At 50.8% G+C, this 20,927-nt stretch overlaps 1 protein-coding gene and 1 pseudogene across 1 annotated transcript; one reads left to right on the top strand and one right to left on the bottom strand.

Annotated features, from left to right (window-relative positions):
- The first annotated feature begins 379 nt into the window (after positions 1-379).
- LOC119278883 lies at positions 380-13,687 on the top strand (annotated as a pseudogene).
- A 17-nt stretch (positions 13,688-13,704) lies between these two features.
- Positions 13,705-16,532, bottom strand: LOC119278890 (uncharacterized protein At4g15545-like). Its single transcript, XM_037560248.1, has 9 exons — positions 16,080-16,532; positions 15,842-15,910; positions 15,411-15,467; positions 15,212-15,272; positions 15,026-15,118; positions 14,712-14,930; positions 14,466-14,508; positions 14,127-14,205; positions 13,705-14,038 (listed from the first exon to the last, which is right to left on the bottom strand). Exons 1-9 carry the CDS (start codon positions 16,374-16,376, stop codon positions 13,946-13,948), a joined length of 1,011 nt encoding a protein of 336 aa, XP_037416145.1. The 5' UTR covers positions 16,377-16,532; the 3' UTR covers positions 13,705-13,945.
- Between the last annotated feature and the right edge of the window lie 4,395 nt (positions 16,533-20,927).

The following is a 20,927-nucleotide window of genomic DNA, read 5'->3' as shown; positions in this document are numbered from 1 at the left end:
ACATGGATGCGGGCAGTTGCGTAGCCAGCCCAACTACACGGAAGTCCGAAAAAAGTACGATCAAGTCCCGCATGGCCATACGATAGACGGACACGAATCCTTCCCTGTCGTGATGAAACTGTGCTCCTCGTGCCATCCGTACCATCAGAAACCGATCGATCGTAGCCCAAGAAACGTGCCTGCCTTTGCATTTGTGTAACAATCAATCGCGCACCCGCATGTACACAACTGTAGCCGATCGACAAGCTACCATTATTCCATTAATGCCTAAGGGGAGGAGGGGCTGAGCCATCTCCCATAAGAGGCGCACACACCGAAAGGCATAGCTCGAGCTCGAGTCAGGCATCAACTGGCAAGTTCGAAGCACCGCCTCCTTCCCATGGAGCAGGCGAGGAGGAAGAGTTCACGGTCATGGACGGCGGCCGTGGCCCTGGTGTCACTCTTTGCCGTAGTCGCCGTTGCCGCGGCGGGGGCACCGGTGCCGAGGAGGATCCTGGTGGACACGGACATGGACACCGAGGACCTCTTCGCGCTGCTCTACGTCCTCAAGCAGGACCGGTCCAAGTTCGACGTCAAGGTAATTTGGTGCCATGCCACTCGTCGTCGCCGCGCTCACATGCATGCTGGAAATGGAATGTTCTGCTGACCCCGTCGGTAATTTGTGATGTGAACCTACACTGTCTGTCGTAGGCCATTACCATCAACGCCAACGCATGGATCGACGCCGGCCACGGGATCAACCAGCTCTACGACATCCTCTACATGATGGGCCGCGACGACATCGCCGTCGGCGTCGGCGGCGACGGAGGCATATCGGACGCCGGCGAGATACACCCCGACGTCGGCGGCTACCTCCCTCTCATAGACCAGGTACTACTAACAACATGAGAAATGCATTGATCGATGACTCGGCCGCCGGCATGCTACTCATTACCATTTACCGACATGTAAAAATACGTATGTACGGCAGGGCATGTCCACCGTCCACGGCGGGCGGCTGCCGGTACCGGCAGGCCATCCCCCCGGGAAGCCACGACGGGCGCCTGGACACCGACACCAACTCCGGCGTCCGGAGGGGCTTCCTCCCGCGGGGACCCCGGCAGTACGAGCCGCTCCGGCAGCCCACGGCGCAGCAGGTGATGGTGGACACGGTGTCGGCCGGCCCCACCACGCTGCTCCTCTTAGGGGCCCTGACCAACGCCGCGCTCCTCCTCACGGCGCACCCGCACCTTTTTTTTTAGAAAAGGAGGATGACCTTCAGCCTCTGCATCTGGGCGATGCATACGGCCACTTTATTAATTATTCTCACAAGACCTTACAAAGATATACAACAGCAAGACTAAAGCCACTTTCTCAGCAACAACTGTCGCTACACCTATCCAATCGATGAAGGGGCGCTGATAGTCTGGGTCTAATACCAAACAGACATGGCAGCCAAACCTAAACATCTAAGAACTGAGGTCCTAACCAGGACGCCTGCCGGGTATGGGGTACCTACCAGTCCGGCGCACTCCCCAACCAGGACGCCTGCCGGGTATGAGGCCGCCGCAGCCACCTGCCACCAAACCATCTTCAGAGCTGTACTGGGCGCACCCGCACCTGAGGCGCAACGTCGAGCGCGTCTACGTCTCCGGCGGCGGCGTGCGGGTGCCGGGGAACCTCTTCACCGCCGACGACACCAACCCATTCGCGGAGTTCAACATGTTCTGCGACCCCTTCGCCGCCTACGTGGTGCTCCACTCCGGCGTCCCCGTCACGCTCGTCCCACTCGACGCCACCAACAGAATCCCGGTCACCGAGGAGTTCTTCGCAGAGTTCGGCCGGCGATGGCAGAGCACGCCCGAGGCGCGCTACTGCTTCCAGTCGCTGGACCAGGTCCTGAGGAGACTCAGAAGGCCCGCGCCCGGCCTCCATGGCAGCACGGCAAGCTCTCAATTCAATTCAAACTCTTCCATTTTGTCCATCCTAGCTACACAAATATCTCAATTCATCAATTACTGCAGGGGTTTTACCTGTGGGATTCCTTTACCGTCGGTGTCGGTGTCAAAACCGGCAGATCTCGGGTAGGAGGTATCGAACTGTGCGTCTAGGCCGGATGGTAACAGGAGGCAAGGAACACGATGTTTTACTCAGGTTCGAGCCCTCTTGATGGAGGTAAAACCTTACGTCCTGCTTGATTAATATTGATGATATGGGTAATACAAGAGTAGATCTATCACGAGATCAAGGAGGCTAAACCCTAGAAGCTAGCCTATGGTATGATTGTTGTATGATGAAGTTGTCCTACGGACTAAAACCCTCCAGTTTATATAGACACCGGAGAGGGTTAGGGTTACACAAAGTCGGTTACAATGGTAGGAGATCTTGAATATCCGCATCGCCAAGCTTGCCTTCCACGCCAAGGAAAGTCCCATCTGGACACGGGACGAAGTCTTCAATCTTGTATCTTCATAGTCCTGGAGTTCGGCTGAAGGTATAGTCCAGCTACCCGAACACCCCCTAATCCAGGACTCCCTCAGTAGCCCCTGAACCAGACTTCAATGACGACGAGTCCGGCGCGTAGATTGTCTTCGGCATTGCAAGGCGGGTTCCTCCTCCAAATTCTTCATAAAAGTTTGTAAACACCAAGAGTAGTGTCCGGCTCTGCAAAATAAGTTTCCACGTATTGCCACAGAGAGAATAATATTAACACAAATCTAATCTGCTGACGTATTCCGCAGCGTGACATCACACTATGGCCAAGCCTTTATTCGAATCGTTTTCACTTTTCCACCTCAGCGTGTTTTGCGAGGCGGTTTCCTTGGCACGTCTTGTCAAAGCAGAGATTGTATCCCCCATTTACGGGATTCTCATCAATACGGACGTGGGTAACCCAACCGCGCCATTTATCATGACGTTTGAGAGGCAAGCGAGTTTTACTAGGCTGGTGGGGATGCATAGTAGCATCCGCTCATATAAGGGGATAAGGATCCACCTTTTTACCTACGCCTTCTTCCTCCTTTGCCTATCCATTTTCTGCGCACCCGAGCTCCAGCGCCCAAGCCCGCACTTCCTACCTCAACCTTCTCCAACAATGTCCGGAGCGGGAGGCAAGTGGATGGTCTCCTCCGTCACGGAGGGCCATGTCAAAAGGCTAAGGAAGGCCAGATACCTGTCCAAAGACATCGCGCACCAGCTTCCTGAGGAGGGGCAGCTTCTCCCCACCCCAAGGCCCCATGAGAGGGTAATATTCTTCCCCACTTCCTCCGCGGACTGGGTTTTCCTCTCCACCCATTTGTCCGCGGGTTCATGTTCTACTATGGCCTAGATTTCCACGATCTGGCCCTGAACTTCATCCTCAATATCTCAGCGTTTATCGTCGTGTGCGAGGCTTTCCTCTGCATCCGCCCCCATTTCAGCCTCTGACTCAAGACCTTCAACGTCAAGCCAAAGGTGGTGCGCGGGAACCAGGCGGAGTGCGGAGGTGCCATGGCGGGCAAAATAGCCAACGTCCTATGGCTCGAGGGCTCCTTCGTGGAGACCTTGAAGGGGTGGCAGTCAAGGTGGTTTTACATCACCGAGTCACGCGATCCGAAGTGGATCGCAGCCCCTGAATTCCGATCCGGACCCCCTACACGGCTCACGTCCTGGAAGGAGACGGGCTTGTCGTGGGGCGACGAAGAATAGGTGACCGGACTGCAAAAATGCATCCAGTCCCTGGTGAACAAGCAGCTCAAGCTTGTCAACGTAGTCCAGGTCATGCTCGTCCGCCGGATCCTTCCGTGTCAAGAATGGGACTTCAATTTGTGGGAGTTCAACCCGGCGCAGCACCGAACTCTGAGCAGGCTCTTCGACACGACGTACGAAGATGTCTGGAAGGGGCTAACCAAAGGCGCCGAGGCTCCCACATCCACCTTCGAAGACCGCGGATTCAGCTCGCAGCGTCCTGTTGGCGAGGTAAAATATTTTCATCTTTTACAGGATGTTAAGTTTTCTTCATAGTTTGACTCTATGCGGGATCTAAACTCCCTCACCTTTGACAGGATTGGCAGGCGAAGTCCGGACTGATTAACTGTCCGGCTCCCTTGCCCGAATACCCAGCCCCTGCTCTCCTAGTGAAGCTGCTGGTTCCGGCACCTTATGTGGTGCCGGAGAAGAAGGCCAAGAAGAAGAAGGCCACGGGGACTCGAAAGAGTTCCCGGCATATGGTGGTGTCGGACTCATCGTCCGACGAGTCCGAGACACACTCCTCCCGTGAAGACGAGGAGGAGGAAGAAGAAACCTCTCCCCCTCCAGAGGGGGGAGGAAAGAAGAGGAAGGCCACCCCAGTAGGGGAGGCTGAGGGGTCCAAGAAGAGGAAAACCCCTCCACCGGACTACGCCCCCGACGCCGACGAGGACGAAGAGGAGTGGCCGGACACGGCCAAGCGTCCGGCGAAATCGTAAGTGTTCGGATACCAGAGTAACTCGTGATATTCCTTTTGTTGCACAGCTTTCCCTGATGTCGAATATAATCATGCAGCCCGCCCAAGGACGGGCTCAACGAGTCGTCGAGCGGCTCCCTGGATTCATCGGACGTGAATTCAGTTCCGCCCGCTGCCTTCCCCTGTGCTGTGGATGACGCTGAAGTGGCGTCGCGACAAGCTCCGGGGCAAGAGGAGGTGGTCCAGGAGGAGCCGCGAGGCGACCTCCCGGACTCCAGGAGTAAAGGGGACAAGACCCCCTAGGGCTTCAAGTCCGGCTTTAAGCCGGACACCGCGCCGGAATCATCAACGGTTCTGAACCGCGGCAGGCGAACTCCTGCCAAGAGGAGCAAGCCTATTAAGCCGGCGTCCTCCGCCCAACCGTAGGCGCCGGACAATCTGCTGGAGGTGCTTAAGGGCGCCTCCATCGACGAGGAGCACCGTACCATTATGAGTACGGTGGTCCAGAAGGTTCAGTCCGCCAAAAGCGGACTGACTAAAGCTTGTGCTAGCCTTCTAACAGGCTTCGAGGTAAGTAAGAATATGTAAAAAATATTACCGCATAGACAGTAGCCCCTGATGCTCTGTTTGGCGTTCGGAAAGAAAAGCCGAATAGAGGATCTATTAAATACCGCAGGAGTCTAACTAAAAAGGAGTCAGTATACGTATGCAGGCTTCGCTGCTGGCCACCGCCGCACAGACTGCGGAGGTGGATGCCCTGAAGCAGGGCCTCGAGCGGACCGAGCAAGAGCTCGGCCTTGCCAAACGGCAGCTCGAGGAGAAAGAAGGTAAGAGATACCTTATAGAAAAAATGCCTATAAGAAGACGCGATTGCAAAAAATGACAGGAGTATACTGCTTATTGTAGGGGCCACAGCTGAGGTGGCGACCCTCAAGCAGGCGCTGTCCGAGGCCAAGAAGAGAGCGGCCACGGAGCGCGCCGAGCGGGAGAAATTTGAGGCGCAGGTCGGTGAGGTGCAGCAAGAGCTTCAGGCTCTCATGAAAAAACATGAAAGTTTGGAGCTCGACTCGAAGACGCGAGCGTCCGAGCTTGCTGCGGCCCTTAAAACTGCCAAATCTGCCAAGGCCGAAACCCAGAAGGCCCTCCAGGAATTGGATGCGGTGAAGAAGATAGCGGCGGGTAAGGCATTCTCTATGCAAAGCAGACATATAAAAGTAAACTACTTGTTACTTACCCGAATCCGGAGCTCTCCAGGGGCATTCGCAGATCTTCCCCGCAGCGTATCCGATGCCGCCGCATTCTACCGAGCCGAGGAAGGCAGCTCGACGGAGAAGGTGTTCTGGTCTCAGTACGCTGAGGCCGGACACCCTGTGCCCTTGAGCGACCATCTGAAGCAGCTGGTCGAGCTCCACAAGGCGGCCGAACAGGCCCTGAAGGGCTTCATAGTTCGGCTGTTTACTTCGGACTGGTGCGGCGGCTAGTGGAGGCTTGTCCAAGGCTCGAGGTCATCAAGCGCTCCATCTGCATCGAAGGTGCCCGTAGGGCCCTTGCCCGTGCAAAGGTGCACTGGGGTAAGCTGGACGGTGAGAAGCTTGTGAGGACGGGCCGCCGCCGGGGAAGGAGCATCGCAAGCCCAAGAACTATTACAAGGATGTTCTGGCCGGTTCCCGCCTTATGGCGGATGAATGCACCAAGGATGTAATTTTTGAATGAACTCGCTCGTGTTATCCTGTGCGCTGAAAACTTGTTCATATGCGCTAAGCAATGCTTGAATTTAAAATATTACTTTCTGTGCGGCCGTTTATCAAAAAATTGAGAGATGGCCAGTCGTCGGCTTCTGCCCCCATGCCACTAGTGCTGGGGTGTTCGGGATAAACCTGAGCGCTCTTTTTCCCATGATTGGGTCCGTCGAGGGAGGCGCTCAGCACAACGAACAAGGCAATCAGACTATAATGCTTGAACACTCTCACTTAGCCATAGAACTCTATAATTTTAAATTTCGGCGAAGCCCCTAATATTCGGAAGGCCGAGTTCGGGGCGCTATCCACGCCTTGGCCGGACAAATCCGGTTCCTCGCTCGAAGCGGCATAAGTCTTTAAGGACTCGAAAAACCTCTCGAACAGCGACCGGTCTCTCGCCTCATCATGACAGTCAGTTTTAGCTTCTCTACTGAGGTGCTCAGCCCAGCTCAACTGGGGCACAATCGCAGTAGTTCTCCTAGTGCTACCTTAGCCGATATAGCGGAACATAAGGCACCAAAACATAGGAGCCAGGCAAACCCAACTATTGACCCAAATCATGATTTGGAGCCGATGCATATAGTGCTATAAGTTCGGGGTGCCGCACTTGTGAAAGTGTACGGACTTCTCACGCCATATTGATGGGTACTTAAGCCCCTAGCGTATTTTTGTCATACCACAGTGTACGGATGTAACATGTTATTGATAAACATATATATAAAAAGAGGATAATGCAAAAAATAGACAAAAAACTATGCATTGTTTATAGAAAGGCTGCTATGAAAGCGGAACGATACAAATAGTGCGATGAGCAAAAGAAATTGGACTATTTAACATGTCCTGGCCAAGGGCAGGCCGCGGAATTGTATTAAAAAACAGGTATACTGCTCGCAATAGAGACCACCTGGGAGTTCCATAATGCGGCATGGCTTGTCTGCTTTCCTGGATCTTGCATCGTTTGTGCGGCAGTTGAATTGCCGAACGGGTCATCTGAAGTATGGAGTCCTGAGAGTAAGAGAAAAAAGAAAAAAAGGAATATGGCAGCCCCTGGTGCGGTTTAAGTCGTATTTCGGGCGTGCCGTGATAGTGCCCCTTCCCCTGTGCCCATGGTATTTTAAGAGCGTAGTTATGTACGCGAAGCACTGGTTTCGCTATATCGCGAGGGCTAGAGTTGGGGCCGCATTGCTACGCTAGCTCAGAACGTGCCAGGCGGTCTTGTTGTAGGGTACTCCTGGCGCGCTTGACAGTGTCCGGCTTTTTGAAGGCCGAACTGGAGAACTTCCTAGAGAGGCTGCCTTGTACTTCTGCTGCGAGCGCTGCCGTGTGCTCCTCCATTTGGAGGGAGCGTTCAGTGTTCCCATTGACCGTTATTACTCCTCTAGGGCCTGGCATCTTGAGCTTGAGGTATGCATAGTGCGGTACCGCGTTGAATTTTGCGAATGCGGTTCGCCCGAGCAGTGCGTGATAGCCACTGCGGAACGGGACTATGTCGAAGATTAACTCCTCGCTTCGGAAGTTATCCGGAGATCCGAAGACCACTTCCAGTGTGACTGAGCCTGTACAGTTGGCTTCTACACCTGGTATGACGCCTTTAAAGGTCGTTTTGGTGGGCTTGATCCTCGAGGGATCTATGCTCATTTTTCGCATTGTATCCTGGTAAAGCAGGTTCAGGCTGATGCCGCCGTCCATGAGGACTCTTGTGAGATGAAATCCTTCAATGATTGGGTCTAGAACCAATGCGGCGAAGCCGCCGTGGCGGATGCTAGTGGGGTGGTCCCTTCGATCAAAGGTGATCGGGCAGGAGGACCATGGGTTGAACTTTGGGGCGTCTGGCTCTATCGCATATACGTCCCGTAACGCACGCTTCCGCTCCCTCTTGGAGATGTGGGTTGCGTATATCATGTTCACCGTCCGCACTTGCGGGGGAAATCCCTTCTGTCCACTGTTGTTCGGCGGCCTGGGCTCCTCCTCGTCATCGCTATGCAGCCCCTTGTCTTTGTTTTCGGCTCTTAACTTGCCTGCCTGCTTAAACACCCAACAGTCTCTGTTGGTGTGATTGGCTGGCTTTTCGGGGGTGCCATGTATCTGGCACAAGCGGTCGAGTATTCGGTCCAAACTGGATGGGCCCTGAGTATTTCTTTTGAATGGCGTTTTCCGTTGACCGGATTTGTAGCCTCGAAATCCGGCATTAACTGTCGTATCCTCGTTGTTGTCGCTGTTAACGCGGCGCTTTTGTTTGTTCCGACACGACCTGTCGCTTTTGTCCTTGGTATTCGAATTACCAGGGTTCTTGGTTAAATTGTTGTTGCGAGTTAGCCAGCTGTCTTCTCCCGCGCAAAAGCAGGTCATGAGTGTCGTGAGGGCTACCATAGATTTCGGCTTTTCCTGTCCCAAGTGCCGGGCAAGCCACTCGTCACGGATATTATGCTTGAAGGCCGCTAAGGCCTCTGCGTCCGGACAGTCGACTATCTGGTTTTTCTTTGTTAGGAACCGTGTCCAGAATTGCCTGGCCGATTCCTCTGGCTGCTGAATTATGTGGCTTAGGTCATCGGCGTCCGGTGATCGCACATAAGTGCCTTGGAAGTTGTCAAGGAATGCGGCTTCCAGGTCCTCCCAAGAACCAATTGAGTCTGCTGGCAAGCTGTTAAGCCAATGCTGGGCCGGTCCCTTAAGTTTGAGTGGGAGGTCTTTGCTGGCGTGTAGATCATCACCGCGGGCCATGTGGATATGAAGGAGATAATCCTCGATCCATACCGCAGGATCTGTTGTGCCATCATACGATTCGATGTTTACGGGTTTGAAGCTCTCAGGGATTTTATGATCCATTACTTTATCTGTGAAGCATAGTGGGTGTGCGGCGCCTCTGTATTGGGCTATATCACGACGCAGCTCAAAGGAGCTTTGTCTGTTGAGTTCGGCCCGGCCGGATTTATTGCATCCGGAGTGACGATCACCGTCACGTGTCGTGGGGCGCCTGCGCGATCCGTAGATCGATCTTGTTTGCCTTGCCTTGTCCCCCAGTATGTCGCGCAGGTCGGGCGCATTTTCCCGTGCCTTAGTATGCTTGACGCGGCGTCGGGGCATGGCTTGAGTGGAGGGCCACGAGGTGGCCGGTTGGCCATGTCATGCGCTGGTGATGTAGGTGCTTCCTCCTCTAGTCGGGGTAGCAGCCTGCGCTTTGGGTAACTCTTAGAGGGGCGTTCAAGTTCATACTCTTCAGCCGCAAGGACTTCAGTCCATCTGTCAGCTAGCAAATCCTGATCAGTTCTAAGCTGTTGCTGCTTTTTCTTGAGGCTGCTTGCCGTGGCCATAAGCCTGCGTTTAAAACGCTCTTGTTCGGCGAGATCCTCTGGCACGACGAACTCGTCGTCGTCGAGGCTTGCCTCGTCTTCGGAGGGAGGCGTATAATTATCGTCCTCAGCCTCTTGGTCCGCCGCCCTCTCGTGAGGGCTGGCTTCTCTGTCCTCCTGTGCTGAATCTTGCTGGAGGGGGTGTTCTTCGGCGCTATTCGGAGTAGTATTATCTCCCGTGCCGGAATCACCGTTTTTGCTTTGACGGGATTTAGAGCGGCGCCGCTGACACCGGTGCTTGGGCTGTTTTTTAGAGGTATCGTCCCCCGCTATTCCATCGCCATCTCCATCCTTTGGAGTGTCCATCATATATATGTCATATGACGAGGTGGCCTTCCAGCGCCCTACAGGTGCTGGTTCTTGTTCGTCTCCTGCATCGTCGTCCATGCCGTCGATGTCTTCGGAGTCGAAGTCAAGCATGTTGGTTAAGTCGTCGATAGTGGCTACGAAGTGGGTGGTGGGTGGGTTTTGAATTTCTTCATCGTCTGTATCCCAACCTTGCTGACCGTAGTCCGGCCAGGGCTCTCCTGATAAAGAGAGAGACTTTAGAGAATTCAGGATGTCGCCGAAGGGCGAGTGCTGAAAGATGTCCGCGGCGGTGAACTCCATTATCGGCGCCCAATCGGATTCGATCGGCAGGGGCGCGGGGGGCTCGGAGTTCGGAGAGGAATCCGGCTCCTCGGAGTCACGGGCCATGCGGAGTGCGGAGCTGGAGTTCGGCTCGATCGCCTCTGAGATCGCAGCCCCTAAGGCAGCGTCCAACTGCTGATCCTCGATCAGCGCAGTAGGCTCCGAATCAATGGTCGGAACCGATGTGTGTGCGGCCTCCAAGGCGCTGCTCGGCGGCAGAGCTATATCATGCCCATCGAGATAGTGCGGCGCGCTTGGCTGTGGCTCGAATCCGTCGAAGATCAAGTCCCGCCGGATGTCAGCCGTATAGTTTAGGCTTCCAAACCTGACCTGATGGCCAGGGGCGTAGCTTTCGATCTGCTCAAGGTGGCCAAGCGAATTGGCCCGCAGTGCGAAGCCGCCGAAGACGAAGATCTGTCCGGGGAGAAAAGTCTCACCCTGGACTGCATCGTTGTTGATGATCGAAGGAGCCATCGGGCCTAAAAGCGACGACACAGAGGAACTCTCAATGAAAGCACCAATGTCAGTGTCAAAACCGGCGGATCTCGGGTAGGGGGTCCCGAACTGTGCGTCTAGGCCGGATGGTAACAGGAGGCAAGGAACACGATGTTTTACCCAGGTTCGGGCCCTCTTGATGGAGGTAAAACCCTACGTCCTGCTTGATTAATATTGATGATATGGGTAGTACAAGAGTAGATCTACCACGAGATCAAGGAGGCTAAACCCTAGAAGATAGCCTATGGCATGATTGTTGTATGATGAAGTTGTCCTATGGACTAAAACCCTCCGGTTTATATAGACATCGGAGAAGGTTAGGGTTAGACAAAGTCGGTTACAATGGTAGGAGATCTTGAATATCCGCATCGCCAAGCTTGTCTTCCACGCCAAGGAAAGTCCCATCCGGACACGGGACGAAGTCTTCAATCTTGTATCTTCATAGTCCTGGAGTTCGGCTGAAGGTATAGTCCGGCTACCCGAACACCCCCTAATCCAGGACTCCCTCAGTCGATGTGGCGATCTCTAGCATGGGCAATGGCGAGGTCAATGGCGGAAACGACTTTGCTGAGCTAGAGTACATGAACATCACGGTGATCGCTTCCAACAAGTCGTACGGTGCGCGCGACGGCTCGAACCCGTTTTTCGACGGCCGTGCGACACCTAAGTTTGGTCTGAAGGAGGGTGGAGTTCACAGTGGCCATGTCCAGACTGGGATCAGAGATAGCTTCTGCCTGGTGGAGGGAAGCAATACAGGAAGATGCCAGGTACTCCCTCCGTTCCAAATTACTCGTCGCAGAAATAGATGTATCTAAAACTAAAATACATCTAGATACATCCATACCAATGACAAGTAATTCGGAACAGAAGGAATAGTTATCATTAACTTGTATTTCCTTTTGAAAAAAGGGTGGAACCCCCGGCCTCTGCATCGATGGATGCACACAACCTGCAGTCAGTTATTGCAAATTTTACAAGCATAAAAAAGGTCCCAAAGGCAAAACAAAAAGGCGGACATTAACTTGCATTTCTCCTTATGTATAGGATGGGTACACCAAGGAAGTGGCTGGTTCAGAAGGAGTTTGGGTTGAGTTGCCACGAGCGCAAAGCCAAACACGGATAACAATAGCACGCTTGATAGGGAATTTTTCAAGAGCTTCCTAGAGGTGAGCAGTATATATGCATGATTGACAGTTGGCATGCATTTGGAGTAGTATCTAAAAGATTGCAGCATTCAAATTTAATTAAACAGTTTGAACACGTATCGTGTATGAGAAATCATATGCATAAATTTTAACTGAACTCTTTCCTTCACCAGGTCCTAAATCTCCCTAGGCAATCAGGTCGCTTTAACATCAGTAAACAGTTCCCATTTTACAGAGAAGTCCTTTATAAGCCAGATTTCATGAACGTGAGCAGGGGAAAGCCTGTTATTTTTGACATGGACATGAGCCCTGGAGATTTTATTTCCCTTATATATCTATTGAAGACACCAAGAGAAGCTATAGATGTAAAGGTGAGGCAAAATATTACCTTAATTGAAAATCTGTTGAAGGGACATTATGCAACAGCAAAAATTTCTAATAAAGACTACTTTACTAACATATTCTAGGGGGTTTTGGTCAACGGCAACGGCTGGGCGAACATCGCAACCATCGATATCGTTTATGACATTCTACATATGATGGGCCGCGATGACATTCCAGTTGGCCTTGGCAATACCACTGCATTGGGCAACCCAACCCTTGGTTGCGACAATGCCTATGCTATTCCCTTGGGCAGTGGTGGATTTATCGACTCAGATACATTGTATGGACTGGCTCGGTTATTGCCAATAAGCCCTAGAAGGTAAAGAAAAAATTCCGCATTCACTTCATTTGAACAAAAATGTGACGATGGCACAGAATATTGACACAGGTACACTCCTGAAAGCTCAGATGATCCGGAGCATCGGCAGCCACTGGCTTTTGAAGTGTGGCAGTCTGTCAGGAGGCAACTTTGTCCAGGTGACAAGATAACTCTTCTTACCAGTGGACCTCTCACCAATTTGGCCAACATTTCACTCTCTGACAGGGATGCAAGCTCTGTGATAGAGGTCAGTATGCTCCCTATCTCCAGACCTCTATAGTTTTGACCCAATATCTGTGAACACTGACCTTGCTCAACACATTTTCTCCATGTGCAGAGAGTTTATGTTGTTGGAGGGCTCATCAGAGATGGAGGTCATGAGAAGGGGAATGTGTTCACTGTTCCATCGAACAGATACGCAGAGTTCAACATGTTTCTTGATCCTCTGGCTGCAAAAACAGTCCTGGAATCCAATCTGAATATCACACTCATTCCCCTTGCCGCGCAACGAAAAGCTGCTTCATTTGAGTCTGTCCTGGAAGCCTTGGAGCAAACCCAGCAAACTCCCGAGTCAAAGTTTGTCCGAGAGTTATTTGCATTATTGAAGGAACTTCGGATCAAAGAGAAGCTCTATCATCATGTGGTAACTGACTGCAAATCACCTTGTTTCCCTGCGCACATACTTGATGCTCCGTGTAACTTTTCAAAATTAGTTTCATTTCATATTTAATAATTATCTACAAATGTTCATGTTTTCAGGATATATTTTTGGGAGAAGTTCTTGGTGCGGTTTACATGGTTCAAGGATCTGGCCTGAAATCCACAGTAATGCCCAAGCGAATAAGCGTCGTTGCCAACAGAACGAAAAGCACAGATGGGCAGATTGTGATCAGCGCAATCAGAGTTCAAATCTGGTGCATGTGTTAAGTGATTTCAATGGTGATATATATTACAATCGATTGGCAAATTCTTTAGCGAACAAGAAGCAATCCGCCATTATTGCGAACTTCGAAGAACAAAAGGCAATTTGGAGCAGGCTGCCAGATAATTCAGGGCCTAAACATACCAAATTCTTATAGTAGTACTGCTACAAGGGAATAAAGATTACTGCCAAAAGCTCCACCTGGAGCACAGAATATTTAATCGTCTTAGCAAAATAAAATAAAAAATAGGTGGGCTCCATTGATTCTGGCACTAGAGAGAAAGCAATATCATCATAAATTTAAGAGGGGAAGAAGCATTGCCTCTAAATTGCAAACTTCTGCATTTGTATTAATATGTAAAGGTTCTAGCTTACAGACAATCCATGACTTTACATTGACTGCAACAAGAATTTTTAAAAACTATATATCCGAAATCTGCAATGATAGCAGGTGACTTCTACAGATATTAAATACAATAAATAACAAATATATTAATCACAAATGCCAGTAAAACCTGGCTCACAGTTAACCATGGGAAAAGATTCAGATTGTAGAACTCTAATGATGAGTGCGAGTAATTAGACTCTCAAAGATGGTGTACAAGTCACTGTTTTCAGGTCCAAATATCGCATCAGCTTTTCTTAGTGTATCCTGCAGAAGTCACAAAAGCTTTAGTGAGCACCAGAAAAATATATCAAGGACATGATAATACTTGATACATAGCAGAGAAACAGTATACCTCTCTGGTCTGCTTGTGTGCATTCAGTTCCTTCACATTGGCTAGGAATGCGCTGAACTGCTCATAAGACAAGCGGTTTCTGCATGGTTGTTAAGTAGAGGTCAAGAGGGCAGTAGAGGTATTCACCCATACTAGTAGTGAATAGCCATAAACATTTTACGTACTCCGAAAGGAAAAGCATTCAAAAGCTTGTACATAAAAGCGGAGACCCAACAATGATTTACAAGTATATTAGAAAAGGAAGGTAAACATAACAAATGGTATATCCACTTCCTGCCTAATAACAGATTGAAATAATGTGTGTTCCAGAGTCGAGCTCATTTACACACATATATATACCTGACTTGGCGAAAGAACTCTTTCCCATCAACTCGTGTTCGTCCTGAAACAAATGCACAAATAATTAAGCAGAATAAATAACTGATAATTTATGAACCAGCATTATGTCCTTAAGAATCACAGCTGTATTCATTTATTATAAACTTCTAGAGATTATACAGACCCAGGTGTTCATATTTTTTCACATGAAGGAAGCAAGTATTTTACAGATAACATAATCTAACTACCCAAGCTATCAAAGCTAACCTGTTGGACTTGGTGTGTCAAATGGAGATGTCATTGCACTATGGCTACTGGAAAAGACCGAAGACCTGTCATCGAGCCTGTTCATTGACGCAATCGAGATTGAATGTCTCCTTGGTGGTGAAAGTGGTGCATAACCCCTTGGAGGTGAGCCTGGAGGAGTAAGCTTTGGTGTACTGTTGTACGATGGCATATATACATGCGAGCGGGGTGGCCTAGGTTCTGTGAGTGTAAAAGGGTGTTATCTGTTGAATATTAGTGAGAAAAAGTTCACATTCAATAGTGTGAACCAACTGAGAAGTGGCTAGTGCGTGTACCATCTGGCTCAGCATGGCTACTTTCCTCTGAAGCAGAACTTGCAGTTTCAAACAACTGTGATGATTTAGAAGTTGTAAATGCTGAATCGTCATCTGATAAAATCCACAAGTCAAGTTAATTCTTGTGGTCTAAATATGATCTCGTGCAGTACAACTAGGACAAGAACCATGAAAATTCTGCAGTACCTCCGACAGATGGCGCGGGGGAGAAATTCGATGTTTCGGTGAGCTTAGCCTTGGGAATGTTCTACAGGAAAGTATTATAACAGAAAAATTACTTGCTATGCAGATGAATTCTAAGAAAAATCAGGAGAAGAATTCCAGAGTCATTGCTGGGCTACTGCAGGAACTAAACCATTATAACATATAAATGCAGGCAACTTACTGGTTTGTCATCATCTTCCTGAAGTGACTGCATAAGCGTCTTCTTGAAAACTTCCAACTGCGTAACCAAGCAGGAGGAACAAACAGAAAGCAAAGCACGCAATCTTTAGACTCTGAAATCGTAAAGAGGAAACCTCTGTACAGGCTACAGCAGGAGAGAACTTGTGGCATTTTCATACTAACAAGTTGATTTACTTGCATATAATTTGCTATCCACCCTTTGTCGGGAAAAATATATAATTTGCAATCCAGGCCATGAGTAACGACTACACCAGTCGGCATAGGTGACCTTAACAAGTCAAAAATACTACGTATAATTGATATACTGATAAATTTAAGACTGTGTCATTGATATATAGGCATATAGCAGACAGGCATTTCTCGAATTTTGATTCAAAAATGCAGTGCAACAGTATGTCCTGGTCCTGTTACCTTGGCGACATCTCTGTTGAGCTTGTTGACGGTGTTTGACAGCGTCGCCTTCTCTTTCAGCAGCGTCTCCTGCAACCAAAAGACAGAGAAACATCATTTTGTCAATTCGCACTGGAGCACTGATCAAACAGCCAAGAAGTCACCGGCTGAGAAGTGAGCCTGGATGGCCTGGACCACTTGAGGCTTGTCAGCGAAAGCCGAGCTCAGCAAGCCACCGCCGCGGACAAACTGTGATTACCTTGTCGTCCTCGGCGCGGCTGAGGCGGTCGGTGGCGAGCGCGAGCGCGGATTCGAGCTGCTCGACGCGCTCGCGGAGGTCCTCGGCGGCGTCGTCGCGCCGGGCGAGCTGCGCGCGGAGCCCCGCGGCCTCCGCCTCGAGGCGGCCGACGCGGGACGCGAGCGCGATGGAGGTGATCTTGCGCGCCACGTCCAGCTGCTCGAACGGGTCCGCCGGCAGCACGGCCGCCAGCTCCTCCGGCAGCCCGAAGCCCGCCGCCACGGCCGCCACGGGCGCGTCCTCCCCCTCGTCCGACATCACTGCTCCTCCGTGCTGCCGAACCTCCGCCTAACTCTGTCTTCCTCGTCGCCTCGCCCCCCGGTGCATGGTGGGAGTGTTATCTAGGAGAGGGGAGGGAGGCTAGCCGCGGGGGATGAGGATCACGGGACGGGAGGGAGCGCGGGGTTTCTGTGGTGGTGGTGGCCGCGACCGGGAGGCCGTGGGCTTGGGTCGGGCTTTGGAGGCTTCCTCCCTCGTCGCTCTCGTCTCGTGCGTGATGTATGTGCAGCCAGGGCGGGTGGGCTGGGGTCGCCTCGGTCGTGGGGTAATAAGGCTCGCCGCGTTTCGGCGAGGCGGCGTGTGGATCCGGGCGACGCCTCTCCGTTACTCCGGCGCCGGTGCATGGATTGCTGGGGCTGTACTTTAATCTGGACGGCCATTCGGCACGTTTGGTAATGCAGGGCTCTTTTTTGTGTGTGTGTTCAAACCTGGGAGCTTTTATTCAACGAAAGAACTCCTTAGATCATCAGCCAATAAACTGGTGAGCAAGAAGGAAGGTCTCGAGTCAGTCCAATTCTCGGTGACCATCAGCGTGCAAGCATGTTTTGCACAAAGATGGGCCGGTACATTGGCCGCTTTGGATACATATTGAACATCAAACAAATCAAAAGATAAAGCAAGCTCTCCAACTTCTAGAGGTAAAGGTGCCATCACAGAAAAACTATTGTGGCGATTTTTCCAAAGATTAACAATCTCCAGGCAGTCCATCTCCATAATCACATGTGTGAAACCGCGCAGATTTGCAAATATAACACCATCACGGAGTGCCAAGGTCTCACCAATAAATGGATCCGTCACTCCAACATGTGGTTTGCTCCATGCACCCAGCAAAGCGTTGCTTGAACGGGCAACCCCCTGCACCCACTTTATCTGAGTCCATATTCAGTGTCGCATCAGTATTAATTTTAACCACACCAGGATCAGGAGGTCGCCACCCATGACCTGGGAGTATCGAAGCATGGGCCTGTGGGATTTCTAACAAGGCCAGGTCCTCTCTGATGCGCCGAACCGAAGAGAAAGGATCCAACTGATCATCATCATGCGTGATTCTGTTTCTTGAGTGCCATATCGTCCACATAACTAAGATCATTTGAGCCCTCTCAATATCTGAAAAATGATCATCACAAATGATATCACAAGACCAGGTACTAGGATGCAAGTGCGGCCTCCGAGTGCCAAAAAGAGCAAAGGCTTGCTCCCAAAATAGCTTAGCGTGAGAGCAATGCATTAGTGCATGCATTAAGTCCTCATTCATAGCATGGCAGACATTGCATCTGCTTATAACTTTGATGTGACGACGCCGCAGAGTGCTTTCATCTGGTAGGATTCCCCTAATGACTCGCCACCAGAACACACGTACCTTCGGCAGTACCTTGAGCTTCCATAATTTCTTCCACATCTGCTCGTTTGTCTGTGAGGTATTGGTAACCGTCCCTTCATCTAGAGCAATTCGCTCGTTCCGATTCACAAGAGCACGGTACGCAGATTTGACAGAGTAGATGCCACTTCTTTCATGGGCCCAAGCTTGGAAATCATCCCCACCACCCCGTCGTAGTGGGATATTCAGAATTGCATCGGCATCAGGGGCTATGAAGGTGTCTCGGATTAGCTCCCTTCGCCAAGTCCAGTTATTAGTACCAATCAAATCATCAACAGTAGCCAGTGTGGTTCCTCCTGGCATAACCGTTGGGGCAAGGGTGGAGAGACCGGGTATCCATTGGTCGTTCCAAATGGAGATAGAGCTCCCGTCACCCACCCTCTTAACCAGCCCTGTTTGAAGCCCTCCTCTTCCTGCCACTATAGCTCGCCCAATGGCCGAGGCTGATTGCGGAACAGTAGCCTCCATGAATTCAGAATCAGGGAAATAACGTCCTTCATTACCCGCGCACATAGTGAGTTAGGGTTTGTGATGAATCTCCATCCATGTTTGCCCAAGAGCACAAGATTAAATAGCTCAAGATCACGAAAACCCATTCCACCACAGATTTTTGGAGATGCAAGTTTCTCCCAAGACGGCGAATGCATAGACCGTCGATCAAGGGATCCACTCCACCAGAATTTTTCCATGCTAGCAGTTAACCCTTTGCGTACCTTCTTTGTCAAAAGAAAGCAGCTCATGCTGAAAGTTGGGATAGCTTGGATGACTGATTTAATGAGTGACTCTCTTCCAGCGCAAGCTAGAAGCCTCTCTGCCCAACCATTCATCTTCCCCTTCGATCGGTCACCGATATGATCAAAGGTGCCACTGGTGATCCTACCAACCGCAGTCGGTAGACCAAGGTATCGATCACTGAAAGCTTCCACCTGAATGCCTAGGACAAAGTTAACAGTATGCCTTCTGGTGTTCGGCGTATTTGGTGAGAAGAAGATAGCACTTTTATCTTGATTCACTGACTAGCCCGAACACATTGCATATATGAGTAGAATAGCATTGAGCCTGTCAGCACTCTCCTGTGTTGCACTAATAAAAATGAGGTTGTCATCGGCAAAAAGCAGATGGCTCACCCAGGGCGCTTGAAAAGACACTCGTATGCCCCTGTCCACATAACCGTCTCCATAAGAATTCAACAATGATGTGAGACCTTTCGCACAAAGGAGAAAATGAAACGGTGACATGGGGCAGCCCTGTCGCAGACCCCTAGAGGGATCAAAAAACGGAAGGAGCTCGCCATTCACCCTAATTGAAAGGGCATTTCCCTACTTTATGTTTTGGATGATGATGACAACCCTTTGTGGTCTAATCGTGTGCTATATGTTTCAGGTTCTCGATGCTTAGGCTTACATCGGATTGCTATTGCCTCTCGTAGGAAAAGATCGAAGACGTGTCCTCTACGCTTTTATTTTCTTTGGTCGTAGAGTTCCCGTACTATCAAGAGGGAATCCTCATTAGGAAGCTCTAGGGGAATCAGTTCACGTACACTTTCCTCACCCCTCCTTTGTCTTCCTCAGTTGTGAGAGAGAGATCCCCCTGTCTTTCCTTCGTGTTTCTGCTCTTCCCAGCGGTTTTACCGCTCCCTGGAGCGGTTGTACCACTGGACCTTGATGCTCTCCTACTTTGACCGAGCGGTTGTACCGCTGCCTCCGGGTGGTGGTACCGCCACCTTGCTCAACAAAGGCTAGGACAGTGGTTCCGGCCATGCACCGCTCAAGTACCGGTCTCGTCTCTGTTCCGAGGCGGTAGTTGTGCGGTGGTGGCCCGGTTGATCCGGTCGATCCTCGTTGACCGGTACCACCGGTGGTTTGAGCGGTTCTTCCGCTCAGAACTTTGCCGCCCAAGAGCTCAAGGCCATGCGGTTGTTCCGGTCTTGCACCACTCAAGTACCGGTCTCGTCTCTGTTTTGAGGCGGTAGTTGTGCAGTGGCTGGGCGGTTGGTCCGGTCATTCTCTTAAACCGGTACCACCGCCTAGTGGCCCGGTTACCGCCTGGTAGGGTTCTGCAGCTACACCATGAGTCCCGGTTGTACAGGGACAAGGACCGGTTGTACCGCTGCGGGGCTGAAAGCGCAGTAACGGCTGGATTTAGAGGGTTAGTATTTAAGAGAGCTTCTCCCACCTACCACTCTCACCTTCGACCTCTCCCACTCCACCATTAATGCACCTCAAGCTCTCTTGCCCGATCTCTCTCTCTAGCCACTCAAACTTGTTGATTTGCTAGGGATTGAAGGAGACCTAGATCTACACTTCCACCAAAGGATTTTTGCTTCTCCCATACTTTCTTGTGTGGATTTTGTTACTCTTGGGTGTTTGAGCACCCTAGACGGTTGAGGTCACCTCGGAGCCATATCCCATTGTGGTGAAGCTTCGTGGTTTTGTTGGGAGCCTCCAATTAAGTTGTGGAGAGAGCCCCAACCTTGTTTGTAAAGGTTCGGTCGCCGCCTTCAAGGGCACCAATAGTGGAATCACGGCATCTCGCATTGTGTGAGGGCGTGAGGAGAATACGGTGGCCCTAGTGGCTTCTTGAGGAGCATTGTGCCTCCACACCGCTCCAACGGAGACGTACTTCCTCTCAAAGGGAAGGAACTTCGGCAACACATCCTCGTCTCCACCGTCTCCACTCTTGGTTATCTCGTGCCTTTATTTGAGCAAGCTTATTTGTTTCTTATCTCTTGCTTGCTTGTGTTCCTCTCCTTGTTGCATCATATAGGTTGTTCACCTAGTTGCATATCTAGACAACCTACTTTGATGCAAAGTTTAAATTGTTAAAGAAAAGCTAAAATTGTTAGTTGCCTATTCACCCCCCCCCCCTAGTCAACCATATCGATCCTTTTAATTGGTATTAGAGCCTCGACTCTTTATTAAGGACTTTACCGTCCAAAGAGTATGGTTGATACCGTAGACGGTGTGGAGGAACACTCCAGTGTGAATCCGATCTCGTCTACGGGCGATGGGGGAACCTCGGTCTCTCGTGAGGAGTTCAATGTGGCCTTGGAGACATTGAAAACCTCCATGATGACCGAAGTTGAAAGCATGTTTACTAAATTTATTGAGGGGCTTAAACTATCCACCACACCATTGAAAGTGGGTGACCCC

The sequence above is a fragment of the Triticum dicoccoides genome, chromosome 1A (genome assembly GCF_002162155.2).
Source record: "Triticum dicoccoides isolate Atlit2015 ecotype Zavitan chromosome 1A, WEW_v2.0, whole genome shotgun sequence".
NCBI lineage: Eukaryota > Viridiplantae > Streptophyta > Magnoliopsida > Poales > Poaceae > Triticum > Triticum dicoccoides.
This window is presented reverse-complemented; position numbering and strand designations above follow the sequence as displayed.